This window comes from Stegodyphus dumicola, chromosome 6 (genome assembly GCF_044657685.1).
Source record: "Stegodyphus dumicola isolate Sdum_Otavi_A_Nest chromosome 6, ASM4465768v1".
NCBI lineage: Eukaryota > Metazoa > Arthropoda > Arachnida > Araneae > Eresidae > Stegodyphus > Stegodyphus dumicola.
Window position 1 is genome coordinate 94,221,155 of NC_140773.1, and position 25,365 is coordinate 94,246,519.

The following is a 25,365-nucleotide window of genomic DNA, read 5'->3' on the forward strand; positions in this document are numbered from 1 at the left end:
CCGGCTAACGAAATACGCTCTGGGCGCACGCAGAAAATTGGCATATGACAGAGGCAAGATACCAATCACAAAACGTCGATCACAAGATATTCAGCGTAGGAAACCGATAAAATGCTAGGCGGGTATGCGAAGTCGTCATTCGGGAACTCGCACATAGTAACGAAATGACTCTGCCTGGGAAAGTTCGTGGTGAATTGATAAAACTGTATTGTCAAAATAGGATGAACGCTTCGGAAGCCTTGCGTATGTATCTCCGAAATCATCTGCAACGACGTGGTCCATGTACTCCACAAGCTCTGCTTAATTTAGTGCACAAATTCGAAGATGCGGGTTGCACCTGTGATAAGCCGTGCTCCGGACGGCCAACAGTTTCTGAGGATGTTGTTATGGAAATGTATCCCAAAGTGACTGCAGGAAATATGTTAACCACAATAGGCACAACGCATGTGTTGGATATTCCGAAGACAACGGTCTTCAAGCTACAGCACTTGGTTCTCCAGCTGTTCCCCTACTGATACCAGCGCAACCAGATGTTGCAGCCGGGGGACTCACAACTACGTCTGGATTTTGCAAGTGAATTTCTAATACGATATGATGCTGGTAACAACTGCCCCCTTCCCATACTATGGGCGGACCAGGCGCATTTCAACTTAAAGGGTAAGATTAACACCAAGAATTGTGTGGACTGGGCAGAGACGAATCCTGACGCTGTGGCACCAGTACCATTATTTGACGCCAAAGTGACTGTATATTGCGACATTAGAGCCACACCTGTTCTCGGCTCGTTCTTCTTTGAATAAGCGGGCCTCAAAGAAGAAAGGGCTTGTTTTAAGGCCAAGAGCTTGTTATAAGCATGTTATACGGGCCGTATAACATGGCTATAACAAGCTCTCGGTATATAATCTGGCTGCAAAATTATGTACTATCGGAATTGCGTAGGCGGATTGCACTCAATGACATCGTTCGGATGCAAGGTGGTGCACCTCCACATATAGCGAGGTCTCTAAAAAGGGTCTTGGAACAGCATTTTGGTAATCGCATCATCTCAAGCCATTATCCTTTTCCATGGCCTCCGCGATTCCCAATCTGATGCCTGTGGATTTCTGGTTTTAGGGGTATCTCAAATCCAGAGTTTACCTGTGCAATCCGCAAACATTGCCTGATTTAAAGGATTTTATACAGCGTGAGATTCTTCATGTCACGATGGGTTCAGTGGTATTGTCCACAGTCTCCCGCATACAATGCATACTTGCCTGTGATGGCATCCATGTGGAAAATGTTTGATATAAATAAAATTATTTTTGTCCAATATGTGTTGTCATCAGTGACAGGTGTCTTGTTTCTGTCATATGCAAATTTTCTGCGTGCGTCCAGATCGTGTTTCGTTGGCCGGTTTTCATAACTCTTTTTTTGTGTATGCATAACACGTCCGTTCTTGGACATATAGGCACCGTTCCAATGCTATTTAGTTTACGCATGCGTTGAACATTTTGCGACCAGAAAAAGTTTGCGTTACCATTCGACATTTTCAAGTTTCTGTAACTATAACCGTAACCGTGAGCGCCCCTGTGTTGCCATTCATAGACTCTCAAGCGCATACCTCCGAATAACTATATTTGCAATCTCATCTCGATCGGTTAAGCGAAACGAAAGCTAGAAGTGCAGATGTTGTCAAAGTTTCTTTATGACCTCCCAGGACCTCCCAGTATATCATTTAGATCATTACTTGCTACTTTTGTTTCCTTCGGCCATTGATATGCATCTCGTTTTATTTACGCTGTAAACATTTGTATTTATGATAGTTTTAAGGCCTCCAGTTTTGGTTTTATTTTCACTGTACTACTCACGATGAATAGAAGTCATAGAAAAATAAACACCTTGCTACAGATCAGTGCTTAGTTGTGAAAGCATTATTTTTAGTACAAAAAATTTTAATATATAGTATAACGTAACAGTAACAAATAAAAATTAATGCAAACAGTACAATATAGTACAAATACAATTATTACAATACAGTAACAAATAAAAATTAATGCAAACAGTACAATATAGTACAAATACAATTATTACAATACAGTAACAAATAAAAATTAATGCAAACAGTACAATATAGTACAAATACAATTATTACAATACAGTAACAAATAAAAATTAAATAAATATTAAATCATTTTATTTTTATTTTCATTCAATAATTAATTTTAATACGAAACGTTTTTGTATATACAGTGGTGGCCAAAATTGTGGACTCTATTGGAAATTTTTATGTTTTTGAACTTTGTATGCTTATAGAAAATGTTACGTTTCGCAAAATGCAAACTTGTATATATCATTTCAAAGAGAATTTATTACTGAATTCAGTACAAAACATAAAATTCAATTATTTGCAATGCAAAAAAAGTTACATGTACTTTAATATAAATAAAAAACACAGTTATGAAGTGGTTTGTAATGTCTAGCTTTCCTGACCAATCACTATTCTTATTCTGAGAACCAATCAAATGTTAGTAATTGCCAGTAGAGGCTGACATCATGTTTACACTTGAAACAATTCATTATTTTGCTTTGTTCTGTAGAAGGAGGACCTGTTTCTTATACAGTGCAATTACAAGTAGGAATTTTTGTAAAAATTTTTATTATTTAGTCAAGAAGCAATAACATCAAATAAAAGAGTAGATTGGACACCTAGAAAGAGATGTAATATTATTTCGTTACAAGAAAGTGGTCTTTCCTATGCTGAAATTGCAAGACAGGTGACAAGGGTGGTTCAGTGACTAAATCTGGAGTCCGAAAGTTTTGTTTACAATATCAGGAGACAAATTCAATAAAAAACAAAGAAGGAAAAGGCCGAAAGAGGTGCACCACATCTATTGATGACAGAAGAATAAAAAGACTATGTCTCCAAGATAGAAAAATGTCATCGGCGGCCATTAGAAGTGATTTGAATGATGCTGGTGTTTCTGTCAGTTCACGAACAATCAGGAGAAGATTAACAGATGTTGGACTGAGAGGTAGAATTTCACGAAAGAAGCCTTATCTTAATTTTCAGCAATGAAAAAAAAGACTACAGTGGGCAAAGGAACACATTAATTGGACAGATGATCAGTGGTCACAAGTTATATGGAGTGATGAAACTAAGATATCGTTATTCGGTAGTGATGGGCGAAAATATGTAAGACGTAGAATAAGAGAAGAGCTACATCCTGACTGCATTCAAGCAACTGTGAAGAATCCAGTTAGTGTTATGATTTGGTCATGCATGTCAGCAGATGGTATTGGTCGCCTTCATGTCATCGATGGGACACTGAATGCCAGAAAATACATTGACACTATTCTAGAACCAAAACTTCTACCTTCCATCAGAGATCTCTTTCCCTCTTTCCCAACAATGCTTCGTTTATTTTTCAGCAGGATTCTGCTCCTTGCCACACGGCCAAAATATCGAAAGAGTCGTTTCGTACAAAGAGCATTAAATTGTTGTCATGGCCAGGAAACAGTCCTGACCTCAATCCTATCGAAACTTTGTGGCACCGTTTGAAAGCTCTTGTCCGAATGAAGCGCCCATCAAATTAAAGGGAACTAATTGAGGCTATAATTGTTTCCTGGCATCATGTAATAACGAAAGAAGAGCTTAAAACTCTTGCCAGCTCAATGAAACGTCGATGTGAAGCTGTAATCAAAAATAAAGAGTACCCTACTAAGAACTGATAACTCACTGCAATCATCACTATCTAATGTATATCGATAACTATTATCGTTTAACTTTTTTTGTATTGAAAATACTTGAATTTTGTGTTTTGTATTGAATTCAGTAATAAATTCTCTTTAAAATGATATATACAAGTTTGCATTTTGTGAAACGTAACGTTTTCTATAAGCATTCAAAGTTCAAAAATATAAAAATTTCCAAAAAGTGTCCACAATTTTGGCCACCACTGTATATATTAAAAGGAAAAATCTAATCTGAAGTGTACTATTGCTGTAATAGATCCTTATTAACATTCATTCAAAACAAATTTGAACTAAATAGATTCCCTTACTTACTCCGTAAAAACATCTGAAGCTTTTACGAATTTCTTCCAAGTAGGAGTAGGAAAATATTTCCAGAACTGAATGTTCCCTGTAAAAGCCTCTAATCTATTCATGCAGTAAAACTGTGTTTGTACGGAATCTATCATTTTCATTCCATCTGAATCTTCGGGTAAATTGCTGTTAAGACATCCTAACCTTGTATCTAGTCCAACAAATGCAACAGCTAAAAGAAGTATAAATAATTATTGAAGTATTTTAGAAAGGGTGGAATATAATTATACAACTACATATCACAGCTCAGTTTCATTAAATACTAGTTTATTCATATATATAGAAAGAGAGAGAGAGAGATAGAAATGAAAATAAATATAATAAAACTGAATAAAGAAAATTTTTTGCTTAGTAAATCAGCAATTTTATAGCTATTTACATCTTTTTATATTTATAAATTCATTTTTCATTTTACACCATATTTCATCAAAATTTGCACTCCTAGCTTCGTCTTCCAACTCTTTTATTAGCCGCGTAGAAGAGAGGCGTATAACATTTATCCACGTATTGACATTACTATTTGTAAATGTTTTATGCCATGTGTCGTCCGCCCTCGAAGAGACAATGTATAATAGACAGTTTCTATTATCGTAAGAGGTTTTTATTGTTTCACTTTTGCATATTGCAAGTCACGATTATTAAAATCTTTTATTACTTCACTCACATATTTCATTATAGATGGAATTTTGTCATCGATTTTTTTTAAATTTGTTTTCTGATAAATTGTCGAGCTCAAATTTTGTATATACACTGCTGGCCGATAACAATACAATGTGGTGAGGTGGTGTTTTCAAAATTCGATTAATTTTATTGAATGTTTATTTTGTAAAATGCACCTAATTGAAGGTCTTTTTATAATGTTTCATTACAAGCTTTTTAAGAAATAAGATTTTATAATGTTTATTCTATAAGTTTTTTTTATTTAACGTTTGACCGATTTTTCGCTTATGTCTTTGTTTAACAAACAAACTAAAACATATAAGAATTTTTTTGGACTTCGGATGTCTCCACCTTCCCTAAAGAAATCCCCCTTAGTTTAAATCTTACTTAGCCGAATCCTTCTTGATTTGCCCAGTTTCGGAGTTTTTTCCTGCTTTACGATGAAACTTTCGCCGTTCGCCGGTCGTTTTGGGGAATCAATCTTTCTTCTGCCATTGCTTCGCCTTGTTCCCGTAGTTCTGTTGTTGCTTCTGCTGCAGTCTTGGCGTATTCCACCGACTTCTTCGCTCAAATTGGCGACGTCTTTCGTTGTCTGCAGCTCTTCGACTTTCCAACTGTACGGCGAGTTCGTATAATTTATCCAAAGTCATTGGGTTTCTGAGCTCGATGAAATCCTGAACTTGGGGCAGTAGTCTAGGGATTATCACTTGAATGATTTCAGGATCCAGGCGACTTCCATACAAATGCTTGAAAACTTGAATCTTTCTTAAAATAAAATTTGACAAATCTTCGATTTTTTCTTGATATCTGCTAAAACGTTCCGTCTCTAGTCTGGCTCTGTCTCGTACGACCGGAAATGCTCTCACCAAAGAACTTTTAAAATTTTCATACGTATACGTGGGGCTTCCTGGTTCACCCAAAAGATTCTTTCCAATATATTTAAACCAATTTAGCGCTTGGCCCTTCAAAGCGCTGGTAGCAAGCGTGACTTTCTGAAACTCTTTCTGAAAAACAAACTTTCTGAAAACGTGGACTGGATATAACATGAACTGTGCATCTAGTTTTTCCGGAAAATTACTTACGGTTGTCCTGCCGTCGAAACTTGCCGCTGGTTTCATGGATGCCCGCATATTTTGCATAATGTAGCCAAAACCTTCTAGGGCAGGAGGTGGTAATTCCGGGCTCTGTACAGGTGCTGCTGGTAGCTCAGGTTCATCTTCTTGCCTTTCAGGCCATCCTCTTATTTTTCTTCGGGCGCCAGTGTCAGGACTAGCTGTTCTATGCATACTTTTGGCAAACATAATGGTGGCAGTATCAAGGTCCTGAACTCGAATATTGAGCTGAATTCAGCTATGTTCTTGTGAGTGCTAGAAGAATTACAACGTAAGAAGGGTGTAAAAGACCCTTTTATTTAAATCACTATTTACAGCAACTCCCAGCTCGGGGGTGATAACTTCAGTAGACATTTAATTAGCCGCTGTCACAGAGCTTAAACGCGAGATTGGGCTATTTATGGTGCATAGCAAGCCTTTGCTAAGTACTAACGCACTTAAATTACTTCAATCAGTATTAGAGGAATAGCACTAAGGCGTAAGAATTTAAATACTAACTATTCTGGCGAACGTCCACCGAGCCGACGTGGTCTGAGACTAAAAGCTCTCTCACACTTGAGAAGTTTCTCACTAACCTTTAAATACAAAACTTGGCTCCAACACAAATTAGCATAAAGCTGAACCGCGTGCTCATTCTGAAGGGAAGTTGAAATAAGAGTTTACAGGAAAGGGTAACTTAAAATAAAAAGAAATTTGGTTAGTTTAACTTTAAAACCTTACCAGGTTGTAAAAAATTTAAGTTGATATTTGCCTGTGAAAATGGACAGATCGAAAGTATAGGTTCTTTAATTATATCAAAAACCTCATGCTTTAAGTCAATTACACTCCTGATCGCATGGTTCAATTTTAAGATGAAGGGTCTTTTAAATCATTTTTTCCAGTCCATGCTTTGATTTTTTTGCTGGAGATGTGATGGTCAGCAAAGTTTTAAATTTTGGTTGTGAATTAGATGATAACTAATTTTCTTCTATTTTCTAAACAATTTAAACCACACTCAATTTCTGTTTTAATGTTGTCTGCGGATGAAACAGCTCCAGTGATGATTTTGGAGGCCTTTATTGAACACTGTCGATCTTTTCCTTTACAGAAGATGAAGCTGCTGCCCGTATGGGTGCAGCATATTCAAGAGGGGGCCTAACAAGCAAATTATATGTATTAAGTGTCTTTGTTCTTGATCCTCAAGATGTACCATATAATAGTTTTAGACTTTGTAGCCTTTTTAAGGCTTTATAAGAGTTTAAGGTGTTGTGAAAATCTTAATTCTGCATCTAGAATTAGACCAAGATACTTGGGATTGGATACTTGTTTGATCTCAGAACCACATAAATTTATAAAAGGATGAAAAGATTTTCTGTTTTTGCTATGAGTAGAGAAAATACAATAATTAGTTTTATCAGGATTTATAATAAGCCAACGTTTCATTATCCTGCATACAACTATTGAGAGTCTTTTTCGGAAAAGAAATATTTGACTGAGTATGCCAGACTGCAGTGTCGTCATCAAAGCAATCCACTTCAGCTTTCCCACTGTTGTGAGGGGTCAATGTTATTCAAGTACAGGAGGAAGAAGAGAGGTATTAGCACAGAACCCTGAGGAACTCCTACCCGAGTACGATGAATTTTTGCCATTTACTTTGATTCTGAATTTTCTTCCTTTCAAGAAAGTCATTTATCCAGATGACAGAATTACTCACAATACCCACACTGTTGATGATATCAATCAATTTTTGTCTTCAGACACTCTCAAATGCAGCAGAGAGATCCAGGAAGATTACGGTGGTCTCCTTGTGGGGCCTTTCTTTTGAATCCATTTATTACTGACTGGCAAAATTAAAAGAGTGGATCTACGGTGCTATGCATATCCATGTAGGCAGTATGATAAAAATGCAGGACATTTTCCTCAGTAAGCCATTTCATCAATCCAGTATGAGTCTAATATGAATTACTCTTTCGATTAGCTTGCAAAGAAAAAGTGTCAGCGAAATGGGTCTATAAATTTTGCAGTTGGTAGAAGCCTTTTTTGGCTTAAGGATAGGTATAATAATTGAGTTCTTCCAGATCTTGCCAGTACGCCAAGAAATATTGAAAATTTGAATGAGGATCTTTTCACATTTTTGCCAAAATGCATTACCATTTGGCCGTAGATGAGATCAGATCCAGGGAATTTCTTAAGATCAAGTCGCTGAATAACGGATTCTAGTTCCTCAAGGGTGAGATGAAATGTGAAAAGGCAGTCATCAGATACATTCTTGTTAAGTTTAATAATTCATTTATATGCCCTATAATATTTTCTATCCTCTGCGGTAAACTTTAGTTTGCTTGAATTTTCATAGAGTGTAGCAAGCATAGTTGCTTTTCTTTATTAGTTCTTGTATTAACATCACCAACCGATAGAACATTCGACTGAGGCTTTTCTTACTTTGGATAGCTGGAATTATTTAGAACTTTTATCAGGTTCCAGTACTGGGAGATTCCGTTTCAAGGTCAAGACTGCTACAGAGTTCTGCCTACTGTTTTAAATATTTGAAATTCTGATATGTTATAAAACAAACTCTTCACCCTGTTTTAAAGCAAGAATGATAAAAAATAATACTTTTATTCATTTAGTTATTTGATTCATATCCCTCCACCTCATTTTCTAAATAAATCAGTGCGAACTGTTAAGCATGGTTGTGCTGATCTTTGAGCCTCCTGTACTAAACAGCAACTCTGTCTGAGAGTTCCCGCCATCTTTATTATTTGCAAACCTTCCACAGGATTATATTTTCCATAATGTTCTGTAACTATTTTAAAATATGCTGCCATTACTGATTAACATTCTAACGTCATAATAATCTGTCAACAACGTATGTCGTCAGTAACATTCTCTTCTCAATCGAGCCACAAAGAAACAAAAGTTACGTCTGGAATAGAAACTGCCACACAGCGAAAGCGACGATTGGGGAAAAAGGGATAAAAACAATTAAATAAGATTCATAATTAAAAATTTGATGATAAAAAAACAAAACTGAGAAACCGAAGAGAAAAAGGAGCCAGAAGTAAGTGAACAACGTGAAAACTGACTGAAACATTCAAGACAATTTTTAGACAAAAAAGCTGAAAAGACAATACAGCCAATTCAAAACAGATCGAAGGTCACTATATCTATCATTCACAAGTTAAATCAGAAACGTTCGAAAAGGGTGAAAACAGACGTCAGCACATATTAGTATATCGCAAATTAGAGAAGCCAAAACATCACAACATTAGAATGCTACACTGGAAAAGTGTCGACGCCTCCAGGCACAAAATCACAAGTTAACGTGGATACTTTCGAAAAAGAATTAATACATTTCTGAGGTACAGCATGTGAAGTGTGTACGAAATTATATTATCGAAATCAGCTTTCATTCTGTCTATCTAGCCCAATAGCGGCATTTTATTTAATGGTTTACGCCGTATTTCAAGTTTCCTAGTGTGTCGCAGGTGCAAAACACACGTTACCAGTAATAAAGTGATTCCACCCCCAAAGGCTTACTGGAATGGTTTGAACTCTCTCTCTCAGCCAAATGTTTTAAAACAACTTAATCAGAACAACGATTATTATTCAAAAATAATTCTATTCGTTAAAATTAAACACTTTGATAGACAACTTGGTCAGTAGGGGTTTCGTGGCTAAGCAGTGTTATCTTCTAAAGACATGCATGAAGTCAGTCCAAAACTACCATTATACTTCCCAGACCTTCAACTAATTCTGTTATGCAAGTAATTAGTGGCTGGTTAATAAACATTTTGAAACCTTGATTATTATCAGAGAATTCTCAATTTCACATACAAAAATTTATGACGGATTCAGAGGGTTAATTTAAATAATTTATTGTACGAATGTATAATTGTTGATCACGAAGTAGATATTCATTAAAGAAAAAAACAAATTTTGAGAAACAACAACTAAATCCAGCACGTCAAAATCAAAATAAAACCTACAGAAAAATTAATTAAATTGTCAAAACTTTTACGAGCATCATGGAAGCAAAGTAACAGGGGCTTGTTTACTTCCACATTTTGCAGGTTTTCTGTGTTGCGTAAAGCCACTGGTAAACTTGGTAAAAGCATACATATCTCCACTATAAACATTATTTGAAAAAACTATAAACATGAACATGGTTGAAGAGAGTCACAGTAATGTAGAAATTAGAATGTTAAAGCAAAATCAAAGTCATTCAATTTCGTCTAATATTCATGACGATAAATATTTAGAAGTACGAACCTTTGCTGTCATCAAAATGAGTTCATCAAGTACAACACGAGTTTTTCTATACAATATTATGTTGATACTCATCTGTTTGGAAATCTGGAAGATTACTTAAATCGAAACACTATCCGAATAATGTTATATGAAGCACTGCATAAATCAATGTGATACTGGAATTTTAATTTCTTCATCGATGTCTATTGGATCAATGTCTTATAATGAAAACTCTATTTCACAGATTCCTGCTCATGTGGTCCAAAAGGTAGAGGAGTGAAAACAAACAACGATTCAGTTTGTAGAATTGAATGTGACACAATTGAAAAACTTCAGCGCATATGCAGATGATCAGCTTTCTCTATAAATCAACAGCTCACTGCAGGTTGTATAAAAGTCACTAACAGATATGATCCAGTCTCAGAATATGACAGAAGAACGTACAGAAAAAAATGTGAAGATATGATCCAGTCTCAGAATATGACAGAAGAACGTACAGAAAAAAATGTGAAGAAGAATTGTATCCCCATTCTAATAATAAAACTCACGTGCAGTCTCAAACAAACACAGCATGCATCTACTCAAACATCTATAACGGCTCCGAATTGTTTTAGAAAAACTAACCTTGAAAAAAAAAATTTGATGTATCAGATCAAGCAAACACATTTGTCTGAAATTCAAAAGATAAATATGTCAATGCACAGCAAGAACTGAAAGCAGAGGAATTTGGGTGGTTTTATCTCTTTTCATAAGGAATAAATGGTTTGAATAAGACATCAAGACAATAAAAATTACCTATTTGGATTATTTTCAGTTTCAAATTCTGAGAAGAAGTACAAAATTCCAAAGAAATTATCTTTTTATGCATTGTCTATGTACGGATATGAATGTATCAAGAGCATAATTTCAGCCTCTAGAAAGAACATAGAGGGCAAAATGGAATGGTAGATGTGTGTGTGTGTGAATATGGCAAAGCCTCGAGGGCTATCTGCCTAAGAGGAGGGATGCCTTCGTGGAGGACTTTCTAAGGTAAACTGGCTCGTATACACGTTACACATGGGGAAAACCACGAAAACGCCCATGCAGCCAGCCCGTTCGCGGGATTCGAACCTCAGACCAAACTACCAGTGTTCAGCGACTTTACCGCTCGGCCGCTGGTGGGCCCGGAATGGTAGATGATATACATTGGCATTTGAAAAACTTGAAAGGCTCGAAGCATACTGGTGCCAATCTCTTTATGAATTAATAGCAGGAATAAATGCCTTGTTCCACGTCATTACAGTTTCGATGATTTGCACTGGCTGAATATAAAAGCAGTTTTACAGATATAGATGGAAGAGCAGACCTGCATCCTAGTGGCCTTAATTTACATGCAACACAGCGTTTGGTTGCATCTAATCCTGTAATTATTTCTTGCCATTTCAAGCTTCCTCTTAATGGCCTCATTACTTTTTTTCAAGAATCCATGATATACTATAAGGTAAAGTAACAGACGTTTGGTGGCGAATTCAGTTTCAATATCACGACAGTTCTCATCCTCACATGGTTCTTCGGACTGATAATCATTCATTGTTTAAAACAGAAGTTTTGCATAGAATTGATCAAATATCTTCTCGTGAATTATCACCACAAGACTCGGAATTATATGATTTCGTAAAAATGCGTCAAACTTGCTGTCATGCAAATTTGTGTATAAGGTGTTTTCTCCCTTCTTTCTGTATGCCGGCGCGGTGTAACGGTAGCACACTAGGCACGCATTCCAGAGGTTCAGGTTCGAGTTCCATCGAGGGCATTGCACATTATTCTTGTACTCCTGCTAACTTAGTGACTCGACAGTGGCGCCCCAACTAAAAGGTGGTAGATGATTCTTCACCACCAGGATTTGGCGACTAGTCTAATCCCCAATGGCCCTTTAAATTTTCTCCCTTCTTTCTGCATGCCTTCGCGGTATAACGATAGCACTCTCGGCGCGTATTCGAGAGGTCCAGGTTCGAGTCCTGACAAGGGCATTGCACATTTTTCCGGTACTCCTGCTTCAAAATAGCCTAATTACACTGCAGGCATGAAATTAAAGAAAAAACCTTAGTGGCGTAACAGCCTAATTGGCCAAGCGCTGCAGTCCCCGAAAATCTGCTTTCTTGACCGTGGGCCCCGGGGTGCATAAGCATATGCCCTGAACAAGTGGTCAGCTTGTCGCAGGACCTCAGTGTTTAGTCTCCAAATGAACTTGGTACTCATTTTATGCATCCAAGTGATGGAAATCAAGGGATGAAAGTCTGAGTCGACCTTGCCCAGCCTGGAAATGGAACCCCTGACCTGTTGTGCTGCTGCGCGATGCGCTAGCCACTTCGCCACCGGAACTCACTACACGCATAGAAATGGTAATTCAGTTTGTAGATTCAGTTTTCTTATTCAAACATGGGCTGAAACTCGAATTGTTGCTCATACATCAATAAGACTTGAAAAAATTGGGTTTGGTAGATGTAAGTTAAAGATGTCAATATGAGGTTTTCTAGTTTCAGAATCGAAAAGGATAGACGAATTTAGTTTTGTATTGTTAGAAAGTTCTCAGCTTATCTGATATATCAGATCAATTTTCGAACAGGCTAACTTATTTGGTGGACCTATTTGTGGCACTATTTAACCATTGTGGCACCATTATGTATAAGAAAGATTCATGATGTTCAGAGCTTATGATAAAGGATGATAGAAGCTATTGCTACAATAAATCCATAATTCAAATGACTTGGGACGATATTCCATTATTCCGCAGATGCGGAATAAGGCTCCATGATTCAGTAGATTCAGAACGAGATCGATTATATTACCGAGTTCCATCGTACAGGAATCAGAATACTGCAGAAATCAAACAGTAACAGATGATAAATTTGAATACTTATTATTATTTTTTAATTCAAATAATTATGGCATTTTAAACAGTTTCTGAGTTATATGTTTTCATAATTACAATATTCTTATTTCTGATACACTAGAACATCACTTACAATTGAGAAATGCGTATCAAAAATTCGCAAATTGTTACCGGTAATAAATAATAAAATAATGAATAATAATAAATAATAAATAAATAATAAATAATAATAATAAAATATTTTTACCTAAATCCTATATCAATGAAGAATTTTTTTTACTTTCAAATGCTCCAGTATATAGGATATAAAACTACAGCAATGACCCTCTATTAGTTAAATTTTGGCACATACATACACACAAACACACATAAAAAAAAAAAATTGAAGAAAGCTTACTGGCATAGCATTTGCAATTATCACTCGAATGGAAACACTAAACAACATTTGCTAAATTTTACGTTAATTTATGTCCTAATCTTAGTGGATTCGATATAATAAAAAGCCAGAGCTGCCTATCAAGGATCCATGAATCTAAATGAATGTCTTCAAATGATTAAGGCTTAAATTACTTACAATGTTTGTTCTCATAAATAATGATAAAATTCCCTAAACGTAATTGTGAGATTAATATTTAAAGACAAAACGTTGTATTTTTGGCTGGAATAAATAAATGTAGCATCAGAAATACCTTTGATTAATTACTATCATGCAGAGATTCTCAACATGTGGGGAACACCCCCTAGTGGGGGCGTAATAACAGGACATAGCATATCGGAAAGAAAATATTATAAAAAATTCATTACTTTACTGAAAGGAAAATGAAACAAAATACATTCTAATATTAAAAAAGTAAAATATACTCTTACCTTTATATAATATCTTATATGTATAAAGAAGAATGTCTGTTTGTGCGTTTGTTTGTTCGTGATTAACTCAGTCACTACTATAGCTATTGTCACCAAACTTTCTACAATTCTTTTCTGGCTGCTAGAAAATGTCGATTTTTGTTTCACAAGTGCTTGTATACTTTGGAATCTTCCAGACACTGAACGAATACCATCAAGGAACGACGTAATTTTTCCACTCTGTGTTTGCCTCGTTTATAAACTCATTTAAGATAGCAAATAAAGCGAGCACTGTTGCTTTGAGTTCTGTTGTTTTGAAGAAAATTAATTCTTCTACTGATGACATACAACCTCAAAATCAAATATATGCAATGAAGTGAATGTCTTTATTGCTATCTGTTTCTCATAAAAACTAAAATGAAAACCATTTTTCAAGCAGTTTTCAGAAACCTGATACTGTACATCTTCAGCTGTATCGACCAGCAACAGTATCATTTGACATAGGCATGGACTGCATTCGTTTGGCAAAATTATCTTGAAACATAACCTACAATCTCATTTGCAGCTGTCAAAATAAGATCTTCAACAATGGTTAGAGGCTGGTTACAGGCGAAAACATGGCAAAAACGTCACGGACGAAACTGTATAGGAAAAAACAACGCAAGGCGAAAACGACGTCGTGCAAAACATCGCGGGAGAAAAGAAAGCAAGGAGAAAAACCTCGCAGTTCTAAAACATCGCAGTACGAAACATTGCCTTCAAAAATAAAGCAGTTAAAAAACATCGCAGTTTTAATACATCGTTGTAAAAAATATCTTCGTTAAAAATAAAGCACTTACAAATCATCGCAAGACGAAAACATCGCAGACATGTGCTTTTCAGGCTTTAAAAGCTGTAAATATATATTCGCGTAAAGTTTGTGAGCGCAAGAAAGAATGAGGAATATTTTTACCTCTATATTTCATATCTTTGAATAATTAATAATTTTTTGCTAAAAAAGCAAGAAGGAAATTTAAGGAATCAAAAATTAAAAATGAACTAATTAATTCAACAATTTTAAAATAGATAATCGTTCGCAATAATTCGTCTTCGCTTTTGTAATCTTTTTAAGACTATAATGAAAAACTATCACTACAACTTTATAAAAAGAGATTAATTAAATAATGACTTTTAATAATTAACTACGTAAGTTTAAAATTCTATTAATTGCTACGCGCAGCATTCATTTTCTAATTTTCAGTTTTTGAATGTTTAAGTTGCTTTCTTAGCAAAAATTTACTAATTAATTCAACAATATGAAATAGAGAGATAAAAATGTGCCTCATTTCTTCTTTGGCTCACAAATAATTATGTGAATATACATTTACAACTTTTAACGTCTGAAAAACACACGTCTGCGATATTATCATCAGGCCATCATTTGTAAGTGCTTTATATTTTAGACGACGCTTTAAAACTGTGATGTTTTTAGCCGCTTTATTCTCGACTACCTTCCTTCAAGATGCTTTCTTTTCTTCTCATATTTTGATGATGTTTTCATCTTTAGTGTTTTTCTCCGCAGCATTTTCGTGCACGATGTCTTTCCCACATCGATTGACATCGCAAACCTTTTTAATCTGGCTATTTTATATGAAACTTTGCAAGAGACAGGTAAAGCTTTTACATTTACAGAGGGTTTTTTTTTTTTTTTTTTTTTTTTTTTTTTTTTTTTTTTTTTTTCTATTTTATACGAAACTTTGCAAGAGACAGGTAAAGCTTTTACATTTACAGAGGTTTTTCTTTTTCTTTTCTTTTTTTTTTTTTAATTATTTTACTTCAAAAAATACTTGGTGTTTGTTAACATCGTTTCCAAATACTTTTTTACGTTTATTGGGTTGGATGTTGTCTGCTGCCAACATCTCTGAACAAATGACACGTAGGAACCTTTCTTCTTCGTTCACTTCGTAAACCCAAAATTTAAGTATGCTTGAAAATATATATTTTATTTTATTTCTCAATCACACTCATTTGTACACCTGTTGATGTTTCACTATCGTTTAATGCTTGCTTGAGTCCACTTAAATATTTATCCACGATTCTGTATAAACCTACTGCCACGGAATATTTAACATCGGGAATTGCAATTAATCCTCAAATTATAATATATACAATTACGGCAGATTCGATAGCGATAGAAGGATCGACTCGACTGACACTGGCTGTAATTGAATAAGGTGCAGCATTTATTCATACACGTTTGCGTGGCGTTCTCCCAGATGTTCCCGAATATTCGAGACAAAACAGAACTTCTGGCTAAACCATGAGAATGGCCGATATGGATGGTGTAAGCAACACTGAGCAACAGAGAGACTTCGATTCTGTTTTTGTCAATGCAGCGCATCGGTGATGCCAAATGTTAATAAATTTACTTATTATTAGTAATTTGTAAGGTTTGTAAATTGAGGTTATAGTGTAGCTTTAGCATCTTAGCGTCAAATTACTCAAAATGCACTATTATTGTATGCATTGTTATTGTATAAGAGAGGGGCGCGATGAAAGATATGACTGAAAATTGAGTTGCAAATACTGAAAAGTTGGGAAACGCTGCGATAATGGTACAAATGTTCACAAAATGTATAACTTAACAGCAAGCAATTAACCTTTTCGCCGTCCTCTCCTGTCCGCGAAAATTTCTCCCCAGCGGCCCTCTGTTTTTCGTAGCGTGTAATGTTGTTTTCTCTGTAAATAACTTTCCATACATAACTTTCGTACTGGATGAATGTCAATGAATATTAAGTAAAATTATAAGGAAATAAAGCATAATTGAAAAGTAATAATATGTCTGCTTATTTCTAACAGCAGGATAATTTGATAACATCTGATCCAGGAGATCCCCTCCTCCCATTTTTTTGGTCTAACCTTTTAAAAATTATTGTTTTTTATTTCTTTTCCATGTTTCAACATTAATCTTCAGTTATTATGGACTGTATTTATCAAACTTATATCCTTCTTTTCTTTCCAATTCACAACCTCAGTTCTTCTCTTTTCCTGCTGAGTAGACGTTGAAGCCATCTCTTGTAGCTTATGTAAAATTGCGCGAATATTCATAAAATCCGGGGAAACTTCAATTAGAAATAGAATGCCTGATTAGTTCTGCCCTCTAGGAGGTATTAGAACAAACAAAAATAAAAACTCAAACAAGTAAACATTTAGAAAGCGTTTTAAACGTTTAAAAATTTTAAAATCTAGAAGAAAGCTTGAAGCGCGTTACGGCCGCCCTGCAGAAGTTTCACTTATTTTGCAGAAGTTTCGTCCGTGACGCGTAAGTATATTATCCGTTACACCAATTAGTTCACTAGTAAAAATAAAATAAGTATATGAATTAATAAGTGCCTAATAAAAATCGCTGAATGAATTTAAAGTTTTAACTCGAATTATAAGTAAAGATCATATATCTAATAGATTAGCAGAACACTGGCAATAAGTGCTCTAGCATGGTGACACGAAAAAAAAAAAAAAAAAGAAAGAAAGAAAGAATGCATGAAAGAGAGTTAGGCTCTTAGGCTACAGACACTTGTATCGCCAGAAATATGAACTACGAGATATATGAATAATTGCGTTTGGAACGCAAAGTTTAAATTTTTAAATTCTCCAACTTACATTCTAATGCCCATTTGTATAACTCCTCAAGAAAATGTGGCACTTCTTTATTGCTGTCTCTCAGACTATACATTCGTTTTACAAAATCACTGGCAACGTCTTGCATGGGAAACAGGTAGGATTGTATGGTTTTTGGTTTCATCATGTGTTTCTGAGTTTTTGATCTTAGATCCCACCATTCTTTGCCTTGCCTGTATAAAAGAAAACAATTTTTATTCAGTGCAAACAATTTTAAAAAGAAAATACTGAAAACTGAAAGCACGTGATACAATTAAGCGAATACGCTTGTCGTTATGAGTAAAGAAAATTTATGTCATCAGCATATCATACTCTTATCACTAAATAGGGCTAATAAATATTGAATAATGTTAAGTGAGAAACTGTCAAGGGTGATTACGAATTTCATGATTAAAAATAATTTAGCTTTTACATGTTCGGTTAATAGACTTCTCTGATAATATGAATGTAAAATTTATCAATTTCAATCATTTATTGAGATCCTCTTAAAACTTATTCCATTATCTTTCTAAAGCATGATTAGTATTGTATTAAATACTCATCTCTTTAAAAGAGAAATTAAATGCCACAATACTTACTTCTTTTACTTATATCAATAGAGCATAATCACATTAAATTAGAGTTAAATGTAATTAGAGTAAATGTAAATTTTCGTGTAATTATCTCATAAAAGCAAGATTAAATATTTCTGAGCAGTAAGTTTTGTTCTACGCTTATAGTATAAAATAATTTAGTTTATTTTTGTTAATAACTCCTACGCTAGTGTCAAAATTATTTTCATTAAATTCTCATTCATAGAATTATTTTTAAAACTTTTAGGTACTTGACGATTATAGCGGTCTTGGCGAGAAATGGTAAGGTAGTATTTTAGCCTTATTGGGAAACATGCAATCATTTATACACACTATCAATTCATTTAATATCTACAGTGCATAATTTATTTAGTTACATATGCAAAAATAAATTCATATTTTTATTTTATTTAATAGACATTCTAAGCAACTTATTTAAAATAAATAGCATGTCGGAACGTACAACATGCCAAAACGTATAAAACAACGATTTATAGAGCTCATGTTGTTGTTTCTTAAGCTCACTTGTCTGACAGAGTCAGCCCAAGCACTCGAAATTCCTTATGGCAAGGAGCGCTGTAATACGCCTGCCGTTGGCAACAGCCTTCAGCACCATTCAGATGACAGCGATTTAGCTCAGTTCCGCCCCCAACTTTGATGCAGAGCACCCGGGGGGGACGGATCCGAGGATCTCCCACCCCTTCCACCAAACCACACGAGAGGATTTTCGGCTTGCCGCATATTTAGAGTGCCGCCATGCCGCACCGACACTATACATTTATGAACATCCATACCTTCTCCGAGATTCGAAAGCCAGTCCTTCGGCACCCCAGTCAGCGACGCTAACTACTAAACTGGTTGGGCGGCCCATATAGAACATATAATATATAGAACAACAAATAACGAATGTACACAGCACGTAAAACCATATCCGAAATACAACTTTCTCGTAACCACAGTATGGTTTCTTTACCAACATATGATTGCGTATTACGGCTATTTTCACAAATTCCTCAAAATGATAAAATATATTTCTCTTAAAAAGCCTATTAACATCTTCTTCCAAACAACATATCTAATATTTGACAAAGGAAGCCAGCTGAAAATTTTAGCTAACTGAAAAATTACAAACTACATTCACAATGCTGAAGAACTATAAATTGCGTTTATGCATATTTTAATCCCCCGATGCACAAAATGTCTTTCTAAATTTGTTCTTAGGCGATAAAATATAAGGAGGAGAGGAAAAGTACCGATAAAATTTAGTGGTAAAAAATTAGAACTCAAGAATGAAAGCTTAAACTGCTGTGAAAAAAGTTTCATACGGTCTCGAAACTCCCAAAAGCGTCTGAACAGAACAGACCTCTGTTGCATTATGACAAAGACGGAAGTGATAGTCATCCATTAAGCCAAAATTGCGAAAAGGACTCTCTAGGGCAGCAGTTTCCTAACAGTTTGACTCACAGAGCCGTATCTAGAATCAATTTCACTAACGGGGCCTTTTATTCTACGTAATTTGTCTTATAAGTTAATGAGATTTGCCCAGACGGGAAAGTGGTTAGTGACTCTGACTGCCGTAACGAAGAGCGTAGGTTCGATTCCCGGAAAAGGCATGGATGTAATCTGTCGTCCCTTCATAAGATGCAAAATGGCCCAATTGTTAGGCCCCTCCATAATAAAGAGATCCCTGCTTCCTGCCTTAGTAGTGGCCAACGCTTATAAACGGCTACAGCACGTCATCGGAAAAAAAAATAATGAAATTTAAGAACAGTATTACACGAATATTAAAAAGATACATGTAGTAAGCGAATGAAAATTAAATAAGTATCTAAAGAATTGCCCAATGTCTAAGAAATTAAATTACATTTTAAAAATTTTCAGTTTTACTATAATATTGTTAAGAAATGTTCAGGAGTGGTAAGATAGCTTCCCAGCAAAGCAGGTTTGGGGTTGCCATAAAATGACAAAAGCAGACAGAGTTGCCACATAAGGCGAGAAATCGCCCATTTGGCGATATTTGGCTACGGAATTGGCGATATCCCATAGACGTATGGAGAACCTTCTAGAACGAATTTTTACTGGTTTAGCCCAAAATGTTCTCGAACACAAGCCAAAAGCTATATAAACCCTGCTGGTACGCGGACAGTCAATCCATGCGGAGTCGATCGAGTTGATAGTTGGTCATTGAGCGTGTGTCTCGAAGTCTAGCGCCGAGTTGGTAGTCGAGTGCACCGAAAGAGTTTCTTAGTGTATCGCGGTTAGTGCATCGTCTAGGTGTGTTAAGCTCCGGGAACAACTGAACCGAGGAGTCGGAAGCTGTACTCTTGTGTATCGTTGAGTGCATCGCGAGTGGTAGCGTGGAGAGTCTCGAGAGTACGTAGAGTTCCGAGAGCGACCGAGCAGAGTCGGGAGCCGTACTTTGGTGCTTTGCCGTGAAGCTGTCTCCACCATTATAACCTGATATTGTGAAGACTGTGTCACTGATCGTGTCAGCGTGTTTATTGTTGTTCTTCGACGACTGTGTAAACGTGTTATTGGAGGTGTTTTGAATAATACTGGTCAATAAAGTGGATTTCGATTCTTCATCAAGTGTTCTCGTTATTCTCGTTTGTAACAATATCTTATTCCTAAGTGATATTGCAAATATATAAAGGTTCTTGCAAAGCTCAATATATCAAATCAAATTGTTTTACAACATGTATTTTATATTATTGCTGAGAGAGCCGTTCCTCACAATGAATTCCGTTACTGCAAGTTAATCATTACACGCAAGTCAATTCAAATGCATATGCGTTAATTACTTCTTACCTGAAATTTTTATTACTTCTTACAGATGACAATTTTAATTTTATTTTATTTTATGCAACTGTGATGCATTGTAGGCCTAAATTTAAACATAACATAAAAAAGTAAAAGCGTTTCAGAGGCATCTCTCGTTTCAATTTTGTGTTAAATTTTCGAATTCTATGTTCAACTGTTGATCGCATTTGCGAAAAAATCCCTTGTTTTCCATTGACATGGATTCTGCATATTATTTTATGCTTTGTATAGATAGAGAATCCTGCTTTATTGAGGTATGTAGTTCAGAAAAACAGCAGCAGTAATTTTCCTTCCTAATGACAAGATTTTGAATCCATCTTTTAGCAGTCAAAAGACCAGCAGAATTTTTCGTTTTAAAACGCGGATTTTAAGTTCCCTATGACATCTACATAAAAGAATGCCTGTTGTAACGTCTGAACACCCGTGTTCTGTGAAAAAAGAACATTTTTTTTTAATATTTATTTTGAAAACTTAATAAGAATTTCTTGAATACTAATAAATAAAATAATCAACCATTTCAGCCATAATACAAACAATGGCCGCTGAATGCAGCCTCGACGCTGGATTGCGTCTTCTTCCAAGTCTTTCACTTCATAAAAAGCTCACACAAAAAGCCCTCTCTTTCGTTTGGTTAAAAGTCCTTATCGGAAATATCCGGAATGGGGTAATTACTAAGTCCCTTATGTCCGGAAACCGCACCAGGGGATTTCCGCAACAACTTTCCTCAATGTTCTAACTGAATTAGTATCTGAACAAAACATGAAAGAGGTATATATTATAATATGTTACACTGTGTGTTTGCTCGCGATTAACGCAGTCACTACTATAGCTCTCGTTACCAAACCTTCTACAATTCTTTTCTGGGTCCTGGCAAAGGTCAACGTCCACAGTTTTCAAAAAATAAATACCTAAAATCAGAGTTATTAATTAAAAACTCTGAAAATGCTAATTTTCGCCCTCATTTTTCTGAGCAGCAACAGTCTCGTGCGTTGGAGATAAATATGTTTTATTTCGAAAAGTGTTGCTACTGCTCACTTTCAAGTCGTCAAGTTTCAACTTTGTTAATCAAAAATTTGTAAGTTTAACAAAGTCTATACATATTAAGAAAAATGTCGGCTTGTGTGTTTGTTTATTGGTTCGCATTTTTGATTTCTCGATCAATTGTGGTCCATTTTTTGTCACGTTATTCCACTAAAATTGAATATAGGTGAAATATTGGATTGAGCTTTTACGACCCTTTGATTAGAAAGACGAAAATCAATAAAAACTGCGTGTCACTGTTTCTGATATAATGAGAGAGAGTTAGTTTATTTTTCTCTCGAAATTTTTATGTGGGGTCCATATCACATCAAACTGAAAAATATATGACTAAATCGTATTTTATGCATCTTTATTAGAGACAGATTACAGCGGTATCGTTCTCTCTGTTGTTAGACGCATTTCTCTCAATCTAACTTAAGGGGACTCATACACCTTAAAACCCATAAGATGTTCGAATAAGTGACTGTTGCAAGAATTGGGATAACTTATTTATTTTAAAAGCAATTACTACCAACTTTTTACAGCTGACTAAATAGTATAGCTGCTTTAGAAACTAGTAACCAGAAAGTTTGTGTTGCCACAAATATTTTTATAATTTAATCCGCTTTGTGACAACATTTTTCGTTATGTTTCCAACTTGAGCGCACAGTTTAAAACATTCTGTTTCATAATTTAATTCCATATTTAATACATAGCTTTTATAACATTTGGAAACTACTGTGAACCTAAAATTCTAAAAATTTCATGTTCAATTTTTATTTTATTTGGAGTTGAATTTAAAAAATGTATTTTATTTAAAAAATCTGTAATATTTTCTTGCATAAAATTTTTTAATATTAAAATATTCATCAGATTGTTGTTTCAGTTCGAAAATAGTGCCCATCTAATTTCAATAATGTACCATTAGCCATTTTTAAAATATCATGCGCGCAAGGTGGAAACATGGCGAAATATTTTGTCACAAAGAGGATTAAATTACAAAAATATTTGTGGCAACACAAATTTTCTGGTTACTAGTTTCTATAGCAGCTATATTATGTAGTCAGCTGTAAAAAGTTGGAAGTAATTGCTTTTAAAATAAATAAAATATCCAAATTCTTGCAACACTCACATATTCGAAGATCATGAGGGGTTTAAGGTGTATGAGTCCCATTAACTGGCATCGGGTACTTTCGCTAGTGTTAAGTATTTGAGGACTTCAGAATCTATTGAGTTGAAGCTGGATAAGTTTATGTTTTCGTTCAACTCATTTAATATCCATTCAAAACCATTCTGCTTCAAAAATTAATATTTTTCACACATTAGTGATTTTGTGACATTTAATGTCTGTTTTTAAGACATCTCGAATTTATTCAGCATTTTATTTTTATTACTAAATTTATTTATGAACAAATTAGGTGCACAACTAAACTTCACATAAAGTAGATTTGTATATTTTCAGTTTCCTCTTCGCTTTGAATTAGAAAGTAATAATTTATAAAATCATAGCTCCTCAGCGGCCAAGCTTTAAAAGAGACTAAATACTGGTAGTTCGATCCGGGCTCGAATCCCCGAGAACGGATTGGCTGCATGGACGTTTCCGTGGCTTTCCCTGCAAAGTAGATACGACTCAGTTTCCCTGAAAAGTCTTCCATGATAGCTTCTCTCTCCATAGGCATATAGCTACTCCGCTGCTTTGTCATAATAGATTAATCTAACCTAATCTAATTAACCTTTATAACATCACGTACTTCTAAGTGAGCAGTTTGCTTTGTGTGTGTATGTATTGTTATATTCCAATAATTCTGACAATTCTACAATGATTTATCGTAAGTGCTTAATTAATTTTGCAATAAAATTCAGTCACATTTACATGAACTCAAACTAGATTTGGAGGAAAATGTAGTTGATACTGCACCTCAAAAAGAAAACTCAAATTAACTGTTAAATTCCTACAGCTGTAACAAAAATAATGAAAATAATCATGTTTTTAAACGAAAAGACGAAATTTTGCAGGAATTTCTTTGAAAAGTATAAAATATCATTTTACTATTCAAAATTTTTTTGGTATAATGCTACCTTTTCAAATATTCCAAAAATAAATTGCTTGTGTTATTTTACTTCTGAAACTTATTAGTTAGGCATTTTGCATTTAATATAACAGATTTCTTGCCCCTATTTATCGACAAATTTTGTTTTAGTTTTATGATTGTGTGTTCTGCTGGTTTTTATATTTAATTCCTATAGTAAATATATATTGTTAAAGTAGAAATTTAGTCTGAACAAATAAAATGCGCTCTTATATGTCGTTTCCATTTAAATAAATAAAGGTCTTAAACAAATCTAGTGGATATATTTCGCTCAACAAAGAGTTGGACTATCGTAAGCAGTCCTTTTAATTTTTTCCCTAGAACCGTATTAAGTCAAGACATTATTTGCACTCCAAAACACTGCAATCTGTTTTTGAAGTTAATCGTACTAAATTGTTTTTTATACTTTATTAATGTTTTCTTACATATATTCACTTAAATTCAAATTGCTGCTTTTTTTAACGCATCTTACTTTTGCAAGTTTCAAGTAACTTTATTTTAACTTGCAGTCAATTTGATTTGTCTGAAAATGATAGAAGCATTGATTTAGATTTTAATACCAAACAAAGTCTTTATTTACTGGTATAAATGCATGCAATTAGGTTTCAGTATTGTTTCAAGATAAGTATCTTAAAATTAAAGGATTATGCTCAAGAGGATATTAATATGAAAAATTCTATTCAGAGATTTTAAGAGAACTTAAAGACCAAGGGAAATTGCACTTAACCAATTCACAGAAATGACTCTCGCCTTGTCAGTTAAGGAGATTAACTCTGAAAATAAATAGCACACTTGAATGTGAATTAATATAACAGTTGTTTAGTCAAAAAATAAATCTGGGGGAAAATAAAGAAAATAAAAAATTATTCGAAACCTCAGTCATTTATCATATGATTACAAGAAAAAAAGCGGTAATTTCTGGCGTAATGTAAAAAAAAAAAAAAAAAAACTATTTAAAAAATCTAAATATAGCTTGCAATGTGTTCAAAATAAACCTATGAAGATGAAAAATTTAAATATTTTTGTTTCAAAAGAAAGGGAGGACGTTTAAGGAAAATGGTTCGTATTCACGTTACACGAGGAAAAAAAAACACGAAAACGTCCTCGCAGCCATCCCGTTCATCGCTATTTGAACCTACGTCGACAAGCTGTGTTTAGAGGCTTTACCGCTCAGCCGTCGGTGGTCTTACATTTTCCAAACTTTTGTAATTCGAGTCAATTCGATATCCGAAATTGATATAAGGCTGATTAATACATTTATCACATTTTACTGCACTTCAGACACTTGTGCTAGACATTCAATTCATAATGAATGTTGCAGTGATAAATGCATTCATTATGAATATTACGCTAAAATGATTAAAATATAGCTCATCTTTCCTCAGTAAAATGATTTCCAGAATTTT

General features: G+C 34.7%; 1 protein-coding gene across 1 annotated transcript in view; it reads right to left on the reverse strand.

Annotated features, from left to right (window-relative positions):
- Positions 1-25,365, reverse strand: part of LOC118203437 (putative cytochrome P450 301a1, mitochondrial) — a 111,860-nt gene that overhangs the window by 19,376 nt on the left and 67,119 nt on the right. Inside the window, exons 4-5 of the mRNA XM_085818675.1 lie at positions 17,440-17,630; positions 4,045-4,255 (exon numbers count right to left, since the gene is read on the reverse strand). Coding sequence (XP_085674801.1) covers positions 4,045-4,255; positions 17,440-17,630 — 402 coding nt within the window. The remainder of the gene's footprint in view (positions 1-4,044; positions 4,256-17,439; positions 17,631-25,365) is intronic.